This window comes from Dermacentor silvarum, chromosome 3 (genome assembly GCF_013339745.2).
Source record: "Dermacentor silvarum isolate Dsil-2018 chromosome 3, BIME_Dsil_1.4, whole genome shotgun sequence".
NCBI classification, from domain to species: Eukaryota; Metazoa; Arthropoda; class Arachnida; order Ixodida; family Ixodidae; genus Dermacentor; species Dermacentor silvarum.
The window spans coordinates 126,421,509-126,443,071 of record NC_051156.1 but is presented as its reverse complement, the minus strand read 5'-3'; the positions used below and the strand labels follow the sequence as shown (position 1 = coordinate 126,443,071).

The window sequence follows — 21,563 nt, the reverse complement described above, 5'->3', positions numbered from 1 at the left end:
CAGTATTTTTTTTATATGCACGTGCATAAACATTACCTTATGTGCTCGCTGTGTGCACGTTGCTGCGAGTCGAAAGCACGTAGAGACATCCGGCAGTACGTCACTGATGTACATCCCGTTCCGGTGTTTTACTATTGGCTGCTTGAGCACAGCACTTCCGGGCGACGGGCGACGGGCGACAGATTTCAAATTTGAAAAACCGAGCGATCGCGCGATTTCGACCTCGCGACACGTCGCGCGAACGGCCCGTTTCGTCGCTCATACCATCGCTTGTTGCTCTCGCGTGCATTTTCGCGCGCATGGGGTTTGGCCTTAACGCACGGCTTCAAAGATAGGGAGCGCGCAGTCCATGGTTATGAACACACACACTCACACACACTGGTTTTCGTTTTCCTCCACTGTAGTTTCGCAACAAAAGCCGGGGAATTATCCGCTCCGTAATTACTCGTACATTTCCGAAAATGGACAGCAAACAATGCTTCACTTGTCGTCTGCACAAAAGTCTGCGTCTGCGACCCTACAATGTGCAACCTTACTGTATAGAGGCCACGGCTGAAACACGTACAATGCGGCTATTTTTAGCCTCGGTGTGGGAAATTGGATTGTTTCGCGAATCTAAAAGCAACGCTAGCAAAGAAAATCATAACGACTCCATAGGAAAATTGCCTATGCTTATTTCTTTTTCCTTCGCGTCTTCTGCTTTGCTTCTTGCGCCGTACCACACGCTGCCGCTGTATCGCATGTTTCGGCATTGCGCCAGGTACGTTCCCTGCAGGTGTTGACGATAACAGCGCGACTATATGGAGCAGTGAAAGAGCGAACATAAACGTTTACGGCAGGTGCGTTCCGCGAGCTATGCGACACAAATGCCTGTTGCGCGCCACCCACCGGATGCGCTCGCTGAAGTCTCTTATCGTTTTCCATGAAGCTTCGTCGTACGCCTCACGTCATCTTGGTGCGATTTACCAAAGGAAACCAATGTGAGATTACTAAATATTAGAAAAGTACCAGCTTCTTTGAATACGCATGCAGTGAGACCCAATGTGCGGAGTTCTGAGTCAACAGGAGGACACCAGCGTCCGTACAAGAATTCAGGTGGTCGCAATTGATAGAAGGCATTATTGGAAATTTTTCTATGTCGCATGGGAGTCTTCTGATACTTTGTACCGAGAACATTTATCGCAGCCTAAGAGCTTGGATATCGATTACTAACGAGAAAGTGGGCCGCGAGCTTTTCCTGGACCTTCTGCGGAACACGTATCATGGAAGGATGATTAGAAGAGCAGTCCTGCATACATGCTGAAGAGAGCCCGCTCCTGCACCTCACTGTAGTGCCGCATGCCTTCATCTTCGAGTTTTGCTTGTCACGTGGTACGCCATGTCGCCTCTTTCTGGACGTTCCGAAGGTTCCAAGACGACGGCGACTCCTCCCCAGGACAGCTGCTGGAGCATTCCGGCGGTGGCTATGTGCGCGTCCTTCCTCCTCTGCATGACGCAGTCCAGCACGGGCTATTTGTACGTGCTGTTCATGGAGAAGTTTCAGGTCAATCGAGAGATGGCTTCCTGGCCGGAGAGCATCATCATGCTCACGCAGAACCTGGGCGGTAAGGAAAAGACAGCTTATGTTTCATTATTGCTCAGCTTTCCGCGACTTATTACCTGAAAGATCTGCTGAATGACTTGAGTCGTGCGTTCGCTCGAATTAACAACACACGCTGGCAAATGTTCGTAACAGTTCTAATTAAAACATGAGCGAGTTGACGAAAACTTGACTGGTGCATGAGGGTAGGTTAAAATATTTGCATCAAATATAGGCTTTTTAGTATCGTGTCACAGCATTTCATCTGAATCGTGGTGACCGCAGCCGCATTACGAATGGGGCGGGAAGCAAAAAAATTCGCGTAAATGCAATTCCGTGCATTTTAAAGTATTGCCTTCGCAGCCATACATTTCCGTGTTCAAAGGCTGCAGTGTAGCCCTGAACTGTCAAAGCCCAACAGTTATCTTATTTTTAAGTAACGCCTAAACTCTCGAGCTACAAATCCCGCGTTCACTCTTCTCTGCACCGTTTAGTTGAGTTTTAATGCTGAAGAATAGCAGCTGCAATAAGTGCATTGTACATTTGATTTGTGTTCCCCGTAGGCAAACAAAAACAATCTGCCCTCTCTTGCATAAGCTGTCGGAGTAACGTAGGGGGCACACGTGTTCCATGCTAGGATGCAAAGAGTACGTTTATTAAAAATAAATCCGACGCGAAATATACTTTTATTTTTTTCATGACTTGTGCACTTTGGTAAAAGAATCAGCTAAGAATCAAGAATATATGTGTTCCCCGGAAAGGCATTCGCTAAGCTTGCGAGGCCAGTCCGAAATGTTTATGCAGTGAGTCAGCAAGAAAATTCGGAGAGATTGTAGCGGCACGGCTATTTCGCTCTTCCCACTCGAAAAGAACAGCTTGATCTCTTGCACGAGCCGGGCTGCTGTAGGACAAGGCCAGGAGGAACAAACTTTTATTTAAACCAGCAGTTTAGCTGGCTGGGCCTAGGCCTCCCACGTGGGGACATCGAGGTCTTGCCTCTTCGCCGCCTCGCAGGCTTGCTGGGTAGCCCAGAGTTGGTCGTCGAGTTGGGAGCTGCGCAGGGCGGCGTGCCATCTCGACGAGAGGGTCACGGTATTATTTGTCGGGTATTGGTTTTTACATTCCCATAGCATGTGGGGAAGCGATGCTGCCTCAGTCTTACAGATCTTGCAAATGTTACTAGGGTAGGTGTCCGGGTAGATCCTGTGGTAACGTGTTAGTGAGGGGTACGTGTTTGTCTGTAACAGGCGAAGGGTGGTTGCCTGTGCTCTGTTTAGCTTGTGATGAGGGATGGGGAAGGTTCTTCTGTTAAGATAGAATGATTTCGTGAGGTCGTTGTAGCTGGTGAGGCGATCGCGTTCCGCGGGTGCACCTGCGCTGTCTCCGGCACGGTTGACAAGGCCTCGTGCTACGGAGTGAGCGACCTCGTTGAGGTTGGTGAGGTGCGGATGTACGTCGCCAAATCTTATGCTTTTACTTTCGGGGCAGCGTCCCCTTGATTGCACTGGCATTTTTTCAATGCCAGTGCAATCGCTCGCTCCGCAATGGAAGCCGTTCGTGCGCCTTAGTTCAGAGAGTTACCGCGATATGACACTACCCAGAGGGCATGACTGCTGGCGTCACGCATGCGTGTGAGCGCGCGCCGCTGTTATTACGAAGGAGATGGCGGTAGACGCTTCACGCGTCTGTCAGGATTACTTCCTCCGACTTCCGCCGTGAAGGCGCCATCGAGAGGGTACTCTCCTCCACGACCGTACAGCAGGCGCGAACGCTAGCCGACGGGGGAGAGTAGGAAATGGTGACCGGAGAGGGTGGTGAACGGTTGGATCGGTCGCATCTGTCTGGCATTGAAAAAATAGAGGAGGCGCTGTTCGCTGTAATTAATTTTTAGTATTTATCGAAATGGCGGTCGACGCCAGACGAACCAAAGGGTCACTGTCAAATTTCTTGTGAAATTAGGCAGGAATGCAGAAATTTATCAAATGTTGCAAAGGGTTCATGGAAGGATGTCCTAAACGAAATAACTGTGTTCCAGTGGCTCCAATGTTTTCGGGAAGGTCGTGACCCAAGGACGACGCAATATTAGGACGCCCCTCCACCTCGCGTGAAGATGAAAACATGAGTCGTGCGTGTTCTCATGGGCTCTGTGACTACGTAATGACTATGAGAATCATAACACAAGCGCTTGATTTGAGATAGTCCGTTTAAGGGTATATGACCAAGAAATAGAAATTAACAATGCGTCTAGATGGTGCTGAAACTACGGTCTCATGAGCAAAATTTCTGATGAACAGATTCTGTACGTTGAATCGAATCAAAAACCTCACATGACAGAAATTAATTCTCGATAAAGGTCGCCACCGGCGACAAAACTTGTATTTGTGGAATCCACAAAGAGCTCCCCAATAAAAATCAGGAAATATAAAACCAAAATTGAAGTCATGTTGATCGTGTTGTTAGACTGCCAGGGAAATGTGCACCACAAAATTGTACTTGAAGAACACACTGTGCAGCTTCCTACTTGGATGTCCTGATGCGTCTGAGAGATCGTGTGTGCCGCGTAACACCAAATTTGTCGAAAAACAGGCGCTGGTAGCTGCACCATAATAATGCCACAGCGCACTCTGCATTCATGATGCATAATGTTTGTGCACGCGATTTCATCACTGTGCGGGAACACCCTCCCTACTCGTCGGATTTGGCCTCCAGCGACCTTTCTTGCTCTTGGTGCTTCGGGGGCGGCATTTCGGGGATCTGATAATTGGAAAGGAAACGACATCGCTGCTGAAGCGCTTAGCAGAAAGGGTCTTCCAAGGGTGGTTCCCGCAATGGAAAAAGAGGAGGAGCCAGTGTTTCGTGCGTAATGCGGGGTATTTGGAAGGTGACCCGTACGATACATCAGACAATTTGTGAAATCAATTTTTTGTAAAGGTACGTACGAGTCCTTTGGCATAGCGTGTTGTGCCTCCTTGTCGCTCCCACAATCACTAATCACGCCGAGCTCAAGCTGCAACAAGCACTAGTACTGAATCGAATGAAGCCGTTTTTCTTTAAAAAAAATGAAGCTGGCTTCAGTCATGAAGGCGCACTCTCACTTACGACTCACAGAGGTAGCGCGATTCTTTGGCTCGTGAAACGACAGTCGTAAAGGGTCAATCTTGTTGGAAAGCGACATTTCGGCCTGGCCGTTGGCTGACTGCAGAATTATCTAGTTCTGTGGCTGGAGGTGAAGAGCTGCCGAACCACTCAGCGGCACATTAGAAAAGCACCTCGCAATAACTTCGAAAAGTACTGTTTGTGGGATATAATGCTGCAAGGACGCTCAAATCTCCTGTGTATTTTATTCTGTCTTCGCTATAAGAACATATAACGGTTGCATTTGCTTTGTTTTCGCATAGAATTATCGACGAGGTTTCCTTATTCCCCCGTCGCTCAATGAATCCCTGGTCATCTTTGAAAGATGAAAGTTCCCGTAAATTACGCTGGGCGTAACTGTATCTCACACGTCGCGCTACCTTGTGCCAGCATTGGTAGTCGCGCCCCGCTCAGTGTTTGTTAGTCGCGACCGATCGCACGACCACTGCCAGTCGTCTCTATAAATACAAGTTCAGCCTTATGCCGTTTCGTGGCAGTTATAACGGGAGCGGATCTAGAAGTTGTTTGTTAATGCTGCCTCTGACAGAGGCCGCGCGTTACCTGAGCCTGGAAATCACGACTGATTTAGCTGTACTCAAACTGCTGGGGTGCATGTCCCTTTAAACTTTTGAACTAGCGCTGCTCAGTCATAAATCTCCAGCATACCATCCTAGCTGATGATGTCCGTTGCAAGTCCCTCAACAAATAAATTAAGCAAGCCGGTCAAGCTCTATCGAAGCTTAGAAAGATCACTTGTATTTTATGTATTAATGAGCCACGTGGTTTGTGTCATATAAGCTATCTGCGGCCGATATTTGGGTCACAGAAGCTGAAAAGCCTGCAAATTTTCCGATTGCGTTCCGCGCAGCTCCATTGACTCAGTGTATGATTGCATGCGAGGGCCGTTGAAGCTGCCTGTGTAGCAGCGTACTACTGCGCCGCTGGGTACGTAGACAATTATCAGTTCGAGGGTCTTTTAAGTTTCCATCTAACAACAGTCTTACTTCTTTTTAATAGAGCTAAAGTTACCAACAGCCCTGTCGTCACAGAAATTTTCTCAAAAACAATTGCGTAAAAGAATGTAGTCAAGAGTTTAACGGAGCACCGTCTGGCCAGGTAAAATCATAGTGCAGTAACAGCAGATCTTGTCATTGACAAATAAACGTGAAATGTAAGTTCGCTGCCTGCATCTCGTTCCGAAAACAGAAAATTATTGTTTCTTGTTTTCTGGGCAAGGTTTCCCTACGGGCACCGAAATGTCAATTTCACCATTTGTTAGTCGGTGAGAAGATATATAATTGCTATACGATCACACAAACTTCGAGTGCTGTTCATTATAAAAAATTATAAAGAAACAATTTCGGTTGCTATCCAATAATGCGTTTAGCATGCTTGGAGAGGTGCTTATTTGTGGCCCTATGTTGAACTATGAATTGAGGGTGGTGCTTCCCTTTCCAGCCAACCGGTACTTCGAGCGCCATTCCTCAAGTGTTCGGAACCCCGTGCAGCGTCTGTGACAACCTTTGCTAGTAGACTCTGCGACCAGAGGCGCAGTCTCCCAAATGACAACTATTGTCATTTTCGCTCAGTCATGGTCATGACTATGACTTCTACCATTATCCTTTAGTGTTTCCTTCACTTAGTACCTACGTCCAAACCCATTCCAGTGGTTTTTGAGTGTTAATCGTTTTCCTCTGAGTCATTGTAATTTCTGATGAGTCATGCTCATGACTATATGACTTCTACCAGCATCCTTTAGGGTTTCATTCACTTTGTAGCCTTGTACCAACCCATTTCAGTGGTTTTTGAGTGTTTGTCCTTTTCACTGGGTCATTGTCATGACCTACATAACACGCATGTCATGACCTATCACTTACGTTTGTCATACACTCCTGTCGTACTATGCCAATTTTGGTACCTACCAAGTTAGCGAAACGACCATGTGAGCGCTAAGAAGTAGGTGGCTGTTTCATGACCGACATGACGCCCATGTCATGACATTCGTGTCATGACATATGATTTATGTTCGTCATATACTCTTGTCATAGTATGCCAATTTTGGTACATACCAAGTTAACGAAGCGACCATGAGAGCACAAAGACGTAGGCGGCTGGATAGATAGATAGATAGATAGATAGATAGATAGATAGATAGATAGATAGATAGATACTCTCAAAGTGGCAACTGTTCGCCAAGAAATGCTTCGCATTTAAAATGGTATAGCATAAAGTTCTAAATAAACACTTATAGCCTTGACTGCTAGTTGGATGCTCAGCGCTGTCCCAACAATTGCGACGGGGGTGAAAAAATTCTGAGCCCTTCCACTATGTGAAGATGGAAGACCAGCGAAGTTGTTGGTTTAGTTTAATTATATTTAATTTTTTTAATTAGGTTGTTATGTTAAATGGTTGAAAAGACACAACACATAACTTCGTTGCGTCGCCGCGCGTCGTATGCTGTATGTGCGAGGGAAAGCGAGATTAGGCGATTATATTCACACCACCTTGCACCATAGGCCGCAGCACGATGGGCCGCTGCGCGTTCGGCCTCTCGTCGCTTTCGCATCCATTCGCATCCATTCGCGCTGTTGAGCGCGCCGGCGCCCCTTGAAGGAGCGCTCTCCCTCTTCGGAGCGAGCGACATGGGTCTTCCCCATACCCAGTCCAAGGGGCAACTATGACTTCGCTAATGAAATGGCTATGTCTAGAGAGATTGAGACACAGCTACTGGTTGGTAGACTTTCGTTTTATCACTGACTTTTCTACACGCATCGTCATAGACTAGCATTTGGGCAACAGCGTTCATCGCTTTGGCGCATTGTTTTTGTCTCTTTGGGTCCCACGTGTGACAAGGGTAGTTCATTGGCGCGTTACAGGTCCCTGAGCACACAGGGGTATGTGCCATTAAGCTTGGACCCTTTCAGCACTATCACCAGGATCGGCCCACATGTCAGGGGTGCATGCCACTGCGCTTGGACCCTTTCTGCACGACCACCAGGATCGGCCCATTTCTTTCGAATTGTTCTACGCGTCGTTTTGTCCGCGGACGCGATCCGCCAGAGCCTAGCCATTATACATCTTCGTTGTAATAATGTGTCCCTCACTATCGTAACCTGAGCTTATGCAGTGGACATAAAACAAAATGCTTCAAGTGTCCACTCCTCATCATCATGTGCACTGAGCAAGAGTTCAAGCCGCGCGACTTCGCTGCTCTCGGTTTCAAAGGAAGAATTGTGCTATGATACGAAAGAGTGGTATAAAATAAAGGAGAGAGAGAGAGAAAAAGACGTTTATAAATTAAAAAAAATTAAAATTGTACATGTATGAAAAGGCAACCCCAGTGGTTTTTCCTGTGAGGTGCCTAGACCAGGTTAATGGTTTTGCTTCTTATAAGGTAGATGAACAAGGTAAGGAAGCTGTACTAGGTCTGTGCAATTGCTGCCTAAGGGAGTAAACATTAACCAGCTCAGCTGTTTCTCCAGCCTTGCTCAACTTGGTGCAACCTGCGCAATTTTAACAGCTAAGCTGTTTAAGCCATCCGTAATTTGTGGTTCGTATTCAGAAACTATCATCATCAGTTATGAAGAAATAAATAATACAAAATGAACTTTCTTCCCTAGGCGGGATTAGCACCCGCGTACCCACGGTCTCTAGGCAAGCCTCGTAACCACTATGCTAACCGCCACGCTTGCAGAACATGCATTTATGCGAACCATGTGATTGCGTTCGAGCGTCGTCGTGTTCGTCCACAGCTGGCGCGCTCGCACGCGATCGTGCCAATGCTCTGCGAGGTGAAGAAGAGGTTTTGCGCGCTATGCTCTGGAGAGAGATAAAGAAAATGGAATGAGAGAGAGAGAGAGAGAAAGAGAGAGACGCATTCACGGAGCGGGTCTGCTGGAACACGTTGTCGGCATTGCAACATGGTGGAACGCGGTGTAGGGGCTGCAAGCTGCGCTATGCAACGCGCAGTGACGGCCGTAAGTCCGAGAGAGAGAGAGAGAGAGATACGCACTCACGGAGCGGAGCGGGTCTGCTCGAACGCGTTGTCGGCATTGCAACGCCGTGGAACGCGGTGTCGCCATTTCGGCCAGCTTCGGTGTGTCTTGAGCTTTGCGCGGCCTAGTGCAAACTTTCGCCTTTTTTCTTACTTTAAAGTATTTAAGGAGAGGTTGGTGCCTATGTGTGGCGCTGGCTACTCCTCTCCTCTTACATGATTGTTGTCGTCGGAAAGTTGTCAACAGTCACAAAACTGGACTAATAAACACATGGAAGAACATTCACGTACTAAGTCTTAGTACTGCAATATAAATAAAAGTTAGCGCAACGGAAGAGTTCACATAGCATAAATACTCACAAAACCGAAGAGTTCACAAGCAACACATGAGTTCACACAGCACAAATGTTCACAGAACCAAGATATTCACACAGAAGATGTTGGGCACTTCGAATCAGGTCCCTCTTGAATGCCGCACTCTAAATACAACAGTCTTGTACGCAGGCACTAATGCTAGATGAATACGAAAGCACAATAAACATGTAATCAAGAGCGCCTGTTAATAATAACAATGCCAGTAATAACTGTTATCTGACTTAGTATTTTTGTGATATTTTTGTTTCCTCAAAACATTCTACAAAGGCGTACGTGTGCAGCGATGTTCAGAAAATTTTCTGTTTGCCATGGACCCAAAAATTTTTCCTAAGGGTTGTGGCTGTCCATCCAAGCCATGCAGTTTTTCCGAAAGCCTCTTACGGGGAGCATAATGTTTTTACAGTGTAAAAGAAGGTGTTAGATCTTCTTCAACCTCTTCACATGAGCATAAAGCACAGTTAGTTTTTCTTATCCTCTACAGGAAGCTCTTAGTGTAGGCAGTGCCTAGCCGAAGCCTATGAACTGTAGTTTCAACACATCGGATAATTTTAAACGGAATATTGACTTCTGTTCCACAATCAATATTATATAATTGAGAGTTCAGCACATCATTTATGAACCAAGTTTCCTTGGACAATCTACCCTATAGATTGTACAATAAACATCGCGCTAGGGGAAATAGTGATAATTCATTCTCTTGATGCGCTGCACGTGCCATGTGATCACGCCTTCTCTAGCGTAGAAAGAAGTCGACTGTCATGTATTCTACCGGTCGTGTGGAACAAGCGAAGTAGGCACTGTGATGACGACGTGTAGAAGAGCGTGTTGGGCCCCTATATCAGTGTAAGTTGTAATCTTAAATGGCAGACGGCAGAAATATTTAGTCTTATGTCGCTACCGCTGCCCGTAAGGGTTCGACGCGGACGTCGTACGTCTTGGCAGTTCCAATGAAAACTTGTACGGTTTTCATAGCAGTTTCGCTATTCTCTCGTTAAAAAATAGTCGAATGCGCTGATATATGCTCTATCCAGCATAAATCGCCGGTTAAAAGAGAGAAATAATCGCCCAACTCTGACTCCCAACCAACATCGGCTTCGGGTCCTCGACGTCCGAATCGATCGCAATGCCACAACGCGTGAACCTGCAAGGAAATAAAACAACAGGTCGAAAGGGCGCTGTACATGTCAAGGTAAACATTTCGCCGCCACCTGTGCTCTCTGGCAAGGGCCTTGCTCCGCGCTCGCCGAAGGGCACACTAGTGCGTTCCCTCATATGTGGAATCCAGGACAATGTCACTCCCATGCAACAGGTGTTCCTGTGCATCTATAAAACAGGAGCATGATACGCTGACTTTACATGAAGAAAAAATTAGTGAAAAGCGACACAAATGGTGCGCATAGGGATTCTGAATCTGCCGCTGTTTTAACAGCAGAGCTGTTTAAGCTCTTCGTTGCGCCGCGTAGCATAGACAAGAAATGCGGGCCGATCCTGGAGGTAGTGGAGAAAGGGTCCAAGCGCAATGGCACATACCCCTGTGAAATAGCGAAGCTGTTTAAGCTCGAGGATTGTCCATCGAATGTACGCCGCAAATCCTCCGCCTCACGATTACGTCACCATGCGTCACCTAGCAACGCTTCGCCCCAGCTGCGCCGACCACGACGAGCATCGCCACAGCTGCGTGAGCCGTGATATTATCACGTGCGCCGCATCGCTTCGCCTTAGCTTTGCCGAGCCTTGACGTCACCACGCCGTGCGGAGTGGTTGCCGCGACTGCGCAGACGCGGAGCTAAGCCGTGACGTCACTGCGCCGCCGCACGGGATATATCAGCTTCGCGTAGCCGCCGCGGCGACACAAAAGCCCCGCCGTCTCCACGCCGAGCACATCGCCGGCAAGATGGGGTGGCTGAAAAAGCGTCACTCCCGAAGAAGACGAAGCGTAGCGCGAAAGCCGCCGCGCCGCTACTTGAGAGCGCGTGAGACGACTTCGGTCGGATCCCGAGTATCGCGCCACCGAAGCGGCGGCGAAACGTCGGCCATTCGCAGAAGACCCGGAGTTACGAGCCCGCGGAACCGAGAAAAAGCTTTTCAGCGTCCAGATACTTTAATGACAGAGTGTTCGTTGCTCCTAGGGCTATCGATGATTCCGGGGGTGATCTTGCGTAAAAAGTGGCCGAATCTCGAAGCACAACCGAGATAAAGCTAGGTAGGGTCGCCAGCTTCGCTGTTTGCCCAGTCTTCGCGCCACTAATATGAAGCTGCCCCTAATTTTGGTAGGAGTGGATAAGACGGAACACGCGCGCGCGCGCGCGTGTGTGTGTGTTAGTGTGTGCGTGTGTATAGCTCGAGTAGTGCATTAACGCACGTTTTTATGCCATCGTCTGCAGGCATAAAAAAGGCACGGAGGCACTTGAGTCTCCTTACCTGCATTAAATGCGAACGCATTCTGGGCGTGCCGACTATATCGACGTCCATGTCACGTGACAATGTCACATGACTTTATCACTTGGTCTGTGACCTTGCAACTGAAAACCCTTGTTCACGTGACTACGTGAAATGGAGTGATGTCTTGGCCATGTGCTCGAATTGGGCCAATCAATTTTGGGAGTTGGCCAGGTCGGTTTTGAACATGGGTCAACTGAATTTTCGAATTGGCCAAAGCAAATGTTTTGGGTGTGGGCAACGGCGTCCGTCCGACGCCGTGGCTGTTCACCTTGGGATTTAGCAGTGCGAGCAGCAGCAGGTCCAGCGCCGGGAACGTGACGTCATCAGTTGGTCGCGTGTTTTTTTTTTTTTTTCCGTGGGATGTTAACGCCCGATGCTTGCCTGATTTTCCACCTTTGGGGACATAGAGGCATTCGCCGTATAACCGATCAGGGCTCACCAGGGCTATTTTTCTGTTTTTAGAACACAGCTGTTAGGTGCCTGTTCTTGCATTGCGCGTCGGCGTCGCACCTCGGCGTAAACGAGCGAACGAGCACAGCGAAGGATGAAAGAGGTAATGCGGAGCGCAGCGGGGGATGAAGGACGGCGATAGCGAAGATAGCACGAAGAGGAAGGTGGAGGAGGAGGTACAGCGAAAGTGTGAGAAGAAAAGCGTAGTACCGCGCAAAACAGGCTCTGCGGCGACGGCCGCAACGAGATGGCGCCAGAGTAGCGCGCCGTCGTTTGCTCACCGATGACATGCGGCGAGTGCGTCATGGTCGGACAGTCTGTCGGCGGCGCCTGCTGTGAATCGTACCCTCGCGTCCCCAACGCGCTGACTCTCTCGATCTCCCTATTAGCGAGTCAGTCGCGCCACACTTCGCTCCGTTTGCGTTGTGCCGCACGAGAAACATTGTCCGCTCCAGCCAATATATCGCGAAATGAAAACACGTATAGAGGTGCGCTGAAATTTCTCATTAGCGAGTACCGTAATCGCCGGTAATTTTTTTTCCTTTGAAAACCATTCTTGTCTTTTCCTACGCAGGATTCGTGGTCACGGTGCTCCACAGTAGACTCCCCATCTTCTACGTGACGCTCCTGTCGGCTTCTCTCTGCAGCGCTGGGCTCGTCGGCGCCGCATTCGCACCAGACATGAAATGGATGAGCGTCATGCTCGGAGGAATTTACGGTAAGTGTGGTCCAAAATTACTTTGATGATTTCCTCTCTTATTGGCTATACCGAAAATGCGGAGAAATGACTCGATATGTACTATTTTTAGTGTTTTCCAGTCTGACCTTTTTAATTGACATGAAAATTTATTACTGTCACTCTCTGTGACGTTGAATAAGACGGTGGCATAATTGGTAGTCGTGAAACTAAGTAATTATTAGTTATTACCTGTCGCTTATCCTTCCATGCGGGCTTGTTGGACCTTACTACGCATTTCTGCGAGTGACGTCAAAAAGTTTCGAGAGGTAAAATACATCGGAAAGTCTTGTAGCTTGCTGTACGCGACTGGCCAACCCTGGTTTGGCAAGATTTGAGAAGGGTTGACGTGAAACACGAGCAATACACCTTTTTATAAATTCGAGTGGCAGAACAAAACGGTATTAGAGGCTTATTGCCTCTTGCCTCAAATACCAAGCAAGCATTGCTTGAAGAGAAATTCAACTCAAGGCCTAGAAACCTAATGTGTTGTTATGCAAAGAGATCATGGGTAGTTTCTAAATCACCAAGGCATGCGATAAATAGCAAGAGTATGGGAATTGAACGTGATACTACAACAGTGAATAAATACTCAAGAGTCATTAACAGTTTCTGACTTGTTACTACTTACTTACTATACCACGCAAGAAAAAACGATTTGTTAGCAACGTTTTAGTATTCCACTGCTGGAAGCAGCCATCAATATTTTGATTGTTTATAACTGCAATGACGTCCAGCGCATAACAGTGTCAGTGTTACGTCAAGCCTAGCTAAGAATCCTCCTAAAAGACAGTTGCTATCTTGTAAAAAATGTTTTTTGCATACGTCGATTTCCTCACTATATTCAATGAAGTCAATAATGCTAAGAATAAATAAGCTTCGAATATTCTCTGATGGATAACTTTGCATGTTACAGGCACAGGCTCTGGAGCATCGATCATTTCTTTCACCGTGTTCACAATGTTGTACTTTGACAAGTACAGAGCTACAGCTACGTCCTGCAAGTACATCGGCTGGGCCGCATCAGGATTAGCTGGGCCCCTGGTTTTTTCGGCTACAGCCGCAAATTACGGCTTGGGAGGAAGTTTGCTTGTCGGTGCAGCAATCGCACTGAATGCCCTGCCACTAGAGATGTTCCTCCGCTATCCTCGCCCTGTCGTATTTAGATTCTTCCGGTGCACTATGCGCAACCAACCGGCCAAAGACGGCGTAACCAGAAATGTTAAGACAGGCAACAGCAAGGATGCCCAGGGATCTCCGAAAGATTTCAAGACCTCACCGTCAGTTTATGCTGTGCCGATGTGTGAAGTGAACTTGAATTTGCAGGCACGAAATGGAGCATTTAGTGAGACGTGCTGTGACGAAAAAGAGTGCAGTGACGCGAAGTGCGAAAAACTGACTTCCCAAGCACCACGCCAGCTGTTCGACACAATCAGCCGCCGGCGAATGTCTGCCAGCAATAGCCAATCTCACAAAGGGAACAGCCGGCGAGAATCAGCATGCGTTTCTTACGGAACGCAGCCATCTACCATATTGAAGTCGGTGCCTTCTGATTCAAGTAAGAGCATTCTGGAACAAATGGCTCTGTTCCGTCAGCTTGCTTTCTATGTATTGCTCATCGTGTACGCCTTCTGCGATTGTGCAATATCGATGCACACCACCACGATTGTGGACTACGGCCGTGACAAGGGATCTCCGCTAGAGAAGGCGAAGTTAGTGGTCACGTACAATGCAGCGGGTCAGTTTGCCGGAAGGACGCTTTTGCCGTTCGCCTCGGACAACGTGGCTCACAGCCGGTGTCCGCTGGCCGTTTTGTGCTTCGTCGGCGCCGGCACCTGGCTGCTGCTTATGCCGGTGGTGCAGTCCTTGCCTGCCTTCATGGCTCTCAACGTGGTACTCGGAGTGTGCCAGGGTTTTGTGACCTGTATCCGGTGCGTCTTGGTCAACGACTACTGTGGAGTCGAGCGGCTGCCTACCTTCTTCGGGATTCTCGGACTAACGCTGGTTCCGCTGTCGTTCAGTGGACCAACTATCATAGGTGAGTAACAGAGCTCAATGCAAAGGCTTCTAGTTTTTTGATATTCATTAGCCCAATTATTGTAACCAGCAGGCTCAAACTCGCAGTAAGTATGTCAACTATATGAGCACAGTTTTCGAACGTGCCTTGATTCTCCAAGCTGCGAAAGACTTATTCCAACTTTAAGAATGCTTCTCCAAGCAGACACGCCCAACCCATTTGCTGAGCTATAGCTGCCGTCTCCTTTCGAAAAGAGACAGGAAAGAGTTCTTTAGAAAGATTGAGATATTTGCCGGCTTGCATAGGCAGCTTACATGCTACTCGGCTCAGGGAAGGGTAAGCTCCTACAACAGGGAAAAAAGAGCAAAAGATAGTAAAAGAATATGTGAGTGAAGCTAAGACCGCTATTTACAATGAGATCACCGATGTTGGCAGCGGACACAATTACCTTTTTGTAGTTGGTGTCTTGAAAAAGTCAGACATATATGCTCCCAGAAAAGAAGGACTATTCGAACCACAATCCAGAGCAAATTCACCACCAGCGTATAGCTCAAAGCAGTGGCGTTCGCGGGGGGGGGGGGGGGGGGGGGGGGGGGCGTTCTGTGCTAGTCCGCTTACAGCACAGAACTGTGTTAGTTTTGAGGAGGGGTGTTCCCGGTGTGCCACCCCCTGGCTACGTCACTGGCTCAAAGGGACACTAAAACGAACGATTATTTGACCTGTATTAGTAAATTACCCTTGTTCAATACCAACAAGAGCACTCTTATCGTGCAATGAAACTTTGTAATCAAGAAAAGATGCAAAAACGGAAGAGAGGTATCGACACCACCTTGAAGTTCCGCGCTACCTCAGCAGCGGCGTCGTGAATGTTAACAGCGCCGTCTAGTTCATATTTATTAGGTAAAAATGACACTACATTGTATTCTAAAAGGCTGACGGACTCAACTTTCTCTTTCAAGAACCTTTAGTGAGCCACAGTGGTTCAAACGCGAGAAAATACTTTCGCATCTGTGAAGCCGCACTGATTAACCAGCAGTGAGGTTTCCGGGCAACATTTAAAACTTTGACCTTCATTTTTGACGTCTAATAACCAACGTATTACTCTTAAATGAGCTAATATAAAGTTGCAAAGTAATTATTGGCCAGTCGGCACAGATTTAGAGTTTCTCTGCAATGTCCCTTTAACATGCATACGTCACACAAACAATTGTCCAACTTGCGCCTTCTACTTTAAATTAGTCGAGTTCCCTTGCTTATTACAATAAAATCTCAACGACGTAAATATCGTTTCTTGGAGAAAGGCGCGTAGAGCTAAAAAAACAGATGCGGGTGGCATTCGTGTAACCCGTGCACAACAATCAGCGTAAGCTGCACGAGACCGCAACGATGGCTGCTAGAAAATTTTATGCATGCGTTCATTTCATTCCTTAGATACAACAAGGCAGGGAATCTATTTTCTGCTTTTTTAAGGGCTGTATGTCGGAACCATGAGTTCTGCGTAACATGGCGCTTTTCACTGGAGCTACCGCGAGCCGATAAATTGCCACACAAGGAGCCCTGTCAGTGCTACCACGCTACATAGTGCACACTCATCGTTATTAGCAAGTTTAATTTTCGTGTGAAAAGCAGGCTATCGGGTGGACCTGTTTCACAAGAGATGCAAAGGTGTCATTTCGTCTATTGTTAATATCTTTGGCAACAGCCTGCAGATCAGAACTATATGAGATCTTGTCATTATGTTCTGTAGTTTTCTCTATTTGAGTCATCTTCGTTTATCGTATTGTCTATCATGTCATTTTCTTTTTGTATTTCTAATTAATCCCTTTCCTGGACACACCAATCTGTTATACCACTGCACAATTGCCATGTAGGTTATTATTATATGTAGAATCAATTACCATTGTGACTGCAGACGAAGCAAACGGCCCCCGATGACGTCTACAGTTTCCCATTTCACGTGCATCTTGTAGACAAAGTTCAATTCGAAGAAGCAAGTTGCTTCACTGTGAAGGTTTATCTGAAATAAGACAGGCCTCAAAGGGGGGGGGGGGGGGGGTGTCTATACTGTGGCTTGTTGCCGTTGGTGCCAAAGCCCCTACTCTACCTACGCCCTGTACAAATAATGTAGCCTTTGTAAGGAATCCAACCCTTAGGAAAAAAACTTGTAACACAAAGGTATTAACAGCGTGGAAAGTATGCGTACAATGCAATACGGTGAAGACCGTGTGTGATTCCACATGCCGCACGCCTACCACACGCCTGTTAGCTAATCGATAATCCGTTCGAATCGGGTTTGTTAAAAACTGAACCATGTTACTGGTGACTTTAGAAGTTTCGCGTGTAATTAACCTTAGTTCATCATCTATGTTTTTTTGCATGATTGTAGGTGTCTTCTATGCCTTATCGGCCTTTCTGTGAGGATTCTTGGCTTATATGTAAAGGCCACTTGTTTCGCAACAGCTGCGTTTAAGTAACACTTGCATTCATCCCTCGTTTCTCTCAATGACGTGCCCATTTCGTGCCACAGGCAAAATATAGCAGGTAGGATTAAGAAATAATATGTATATTTAGTTAAAAAAGACGCGTATGCCCTATATGATCAAACGAGGTTATAGATACGGGTGAGAAGAAGCAATTTTTTAATGCATTAGAGCTGGAGTGTCTAAGTGAAAAAAAAAAGTATGCGCGTGAAGTGTGGGGAGCCGGTCACGTGGTAGAGGTAGAGAGGGGATGAGATAGTTTAGAAGAGCGCGTATGTGTGCACGTGCATGTGTTAGTTGTGTTCACTGCGTTATTCTGTTATATTGTACAAAAGACAAAACATAAAGGTACACACATGTGTGCACACTTTCGACTGTTTATTATTCGCGAGCGCACGTCAAATATATTCAGAATAGGGGGAATGAAAGTGAATAAAAACATTAAATGAAAGACGAAAGTGCAAGTCATTTGCGCATATATTTTTTCACAATGACACGTATGCCTTGATCTAATGCTCGTGTATGAACTTTTAAATCTGTTTCTCCCAGCACCGCAGGAGGTGTCTGAACGTGGTTTCCTGAGTCTTATTTTAGCATAAATAAGCTTCCAATATTTCACATGCTTCTTTAGAGCTGATAAAGTTTTTCACATGCTAAAAAAGACTCGGGAAACCAGGCTAGCACATCTTCTGTGACGCGGGGAGAAACAGCGTTTGAATTCACAGGCGTAGATCAAGCCATACTTGTCATTGTGAAATCGGATGTGCGTAAATGACACATTTTCGACTTACATTTCTTGTTTTCTATTCACTTTGAGAACGTAATATTTAAAACTTTACCAAGGAGAGGAAAGGAAAAAACTGAACGAGCAGAAATCAGTGAACAAACTCACCAGTGCGAATGTTCCGGATTGTGTGCGCGCGGTATTAGACAAGGGACCAAAGTTTGCGGTTTAGCCACAGCCAAAGCCTGCAGAACTGGAGAAAATGATATATAATATAGCAAAAAGTGGGCCAGGTAACGAGAACGAAGTTTGCATCTCTGAAGGCATTGCGTGCGCAAATATTGGCATTGTAAAAAATGACGAAACGACATCGCACCAGCTGTTAAATTTGTAAAAAAATAACACTTAAGACTGCTGATGTCGGACGAAACCGGCACATTCATCATATTTGATAATGTAGATTACGCGAGGAAAGCCCAAGAAGCAATCAATAAAAATATTCCAGAACTACACCAGCCTGACCAAAAAAGACTTGTAGCAACAAATAAAATGCCGAGCGACAATGAAGAAGTAGTCCACTTCATCAGCAGAGCACAACCAGTCCAGTGCCTTTCCACAGATGTCAAAAGAACGTTTTTACAATGATTCACAAGAAGCAGCCCTGGAAGATGTTGAAGAATCCATCGATACCTATGGGGCAGTGAAGTTCCAAAATCGCAGTGGATTGAGTGTCGATTCCTCTTTGAATCTGCTGAGACTATGCCTTGAATCGCTGTTCGTTATGTTTCAGGAACCAGTGTTTCTACGGAAACGCGGGATTTGTACAGGGTAATGTTTAGTTTCATTACTGTGCGACATATGTCTAGCTAAAGGGGGGCAGGATCTTGCAGGAAGAACTGCATAGCTTTCTAGCTCTCAGATGTTTCCGTTACCCTGATGATTTTCTAATTTGTTTTCCATACGACCAGTCCGCAGAAGTTGTTGAAACAGCAAGCGTGGAAATGTTCACACGTGCACACCAGGGGCTGCAGGCTTTACGGTCTAAATGCTAGTTAATGGTAACCTCAAATCTTCAGACATGAAGTGGACATTCAGTCCAGCTCATACATGTTGGGAGTACTAAACGCGGAGTAAAAAAAAGTCATTCCCTTACGATTCAGGGCATGACAAGTTAGTTAAAAGATTAACTGCCACATCAAGCTCGAACAAAGCCTTCAGAAAATCATGTGACCATAGTATCAATAACAGCATGCAGTGGCAGGTCACGAAGCTTAAGGACAGTGGTTACCCAACCAAACATATAACGTCCATAGCCGAAAAAGTTTTGAGAGGTTTACGTAACAAAAGGCGTTTACGCGATCCCTCCCTCGCTGCTGATGTCTCCTCATAACTGCGGCCGAAATTTTATTGTCTACTTCGTGTCATACGTCAGACGTCCCCTGTCAGCTATGTTATCGAGCCAATCGAGTCATTTACAGATCAACCGCACCGCGGCTGCAAAGCCGTTCACGCCGAGCAACTGAAGCTGCTGTAAGAAGCGCCAGTATCATCCTTTCCCTTGATCACCAGGGTTGTTCCTTTTTCGCCGGAGAGTGATTGTATTGACAAAGATGGGTTCCTGCAAAGATGTGAAATAATACGACGACTTCAGATTTTGATGCTCGTGTTCGGCCGATTTAAACACTGACCGCATATACAACTGCCGCGGCGTTGTTTTTTTTTTATTCACCTTCTCAAGCGGCATTTACGTCTGTCTACACTGGAGCTAACAGTATATGTCCACAAATATATCGACCCAGCAGTAGGCAGGGCGAAACCGTGTGGGATAGGCAATGTAAACTTCGCGTTTGAAATAATGAAATAGGCACAAAGATCTGCCATTCTTCGATGGCGTTGAGTGACGGACGTGGAGGGGCTGTCGAAGCGGCATGTTGCACTTTCGACATCACTTGCATGCACGCACTGACAAAGCGCGCCAACGGGCACGGTAGAGTTAAAAAAAAAGGATGCGCGTGGGCAGTAGGCAGGTCTCAAACCCAGGCGCGCCACTCGCAGCCACGCAGTTATGCCTTGTTTGGGCGCCACTCTCGTGGTCTCTAGACGTTTACTCTCGACAGTACCTCGCCGATCTCCGCTGTACTCCACGGCGTGAAGGGCTCCGTCAGGCACTTCAGCTATTGTGTTAAGCCGCATGCTGCTGCATATATCTGTCAGCTGCGAGTCTCAAAATGTACAAGGAATAGCAATTTAATTGATTTGTACAAATGAATAATTTTTGAACTAATTCACGAATTGTTATATATTTATTAATACATCGCAGATCTTTCCAAAGTAGTTATCCAGGTTAAAGGAAATAGTGTAGGCTCGATCACACCACATTCGTCTCTTACTACTGGCTCTAGCTTCGCTGTCCTTCGATTCTTATTTTGTAATATTTATTTCTTTACCTACTTTCCTCGAGAGTGTTAAAAATATAATTATTGTATGGCTCATCGCATGTCCTTTTTCGCACCATTGCGCTGTTTACAATGGCGGTTAAGGACAGTCTTTCATCAAACGTGGAAGCTATTGCTGCTGTGTTTTTGCTGCGAGAATAGAGCTTTATCTAGCCTTTCTAAAATGTTGTTTTTGGGGGGCAAAAAAAAGAGAGCGTGTTTATAAGGACTTTGTACTAAGTTTCCTCTTTGTTTGGTCATTTACTGCCACCAACCTGTTTCTGACGCACCTCCGCAAGTGAAATATTATACAACGCACAAGAGAGATAACTCCAAATGTCCATCACCTCATGTGGGAATGTGAAGGACTCAAAACCTTCCCGGATGTGTACCTGCCTAAGGAGGTGTCATCTTTTGAAGCTTGAGTCTGACCACGGGTTAACGTCAAAGAGACACTTAACTCACCATGGACGTTCGCGTGTAAGGCTACCATAGTGAACCATAATTAGCTCCCATCCCCATTACCAACTTCCTCAAGTACACCTAGGGCGTTCATTTAAATAAATTATTCTGCCTCTCTTTTTGACACAGGTTTCTTCCGCGACACCCTCGGCTCGTACGATAACTTCTACCGGATGCTGGGAGCAGTGAATATTTGCATCGCGGCCCTGCTGTTCGTTCTCGTGTGGCGCGACAAGATGCGGAGAAAATCTTCTGACTTGCCTAGGGCAGCCATGGGTCGCTGAACTTCGCTGGTACAGATTACTGACAAAACGTCTTTAATGTGTCGGCATTCTTAAGGTTCTTCACGAACTTTCCGGTGGCTAACTATCTACCTATCTATGTATGTGTCTAACCATTTGCTGGCCTACCTGGGTCATTGGGTAGTCCATGGTCAAATGGGTAGCGCATCGATCTGCTGTGCTAAGGTTAGAGGGTTAAAAACCAACCAACGGACCAACTTGGGTCACTGAGTATGCTGCAGTGTGTATTGACCCTTTTCGCGGCGATTCCGTGGGCGCTGCCATGTTTGATCACGTGGTGACGCGTCCATTGCTTGCCTCAACTGCCTCCGTTGCCTCCTTGTTTGCAATGGAAGTGTATGACGCCGGCGCGGCTAAGAAAACCTCTGTTTTGGGAGATATCGTAAACGGTGACTGGGTGAACGACACGAAGCTTTGATCACAGCTTCAGAG

At 46.7% G+C, this 21,563-nt stretch overlaps 1 protein-coding gene across 1 annotated transcript; it reads left to right on the top strand.

The window, feature by feature from the left end:
* Window positions 1-1,071: 1,071 nt before the first annotated feature.
* On the top strand, window positions 1,072-21,352 carry LOC119445760 (monocarboxylate transporter 9). Its single transcript, XM_037710040.2, has 4 exons — window positions 1,072-1,604; window positions 12,550-12,693; window positions 13,628-14,749; window positions 20,959-21,352. Exons 1-4 carry the CDS (start codon window positions 1,379-1,381, stop codon window positions 21,111-21,113), a joined length of 1,647 nt encoding a protein of 548 aa, XP_037565968.2. The 5' UTR covers window positions 1,072-1,378; the 3' UTR covers window positions 21,114-21,352.
* The last annotated feature ends 211 nt before the right edge of the window (window positions 21,353-21,563 follow it).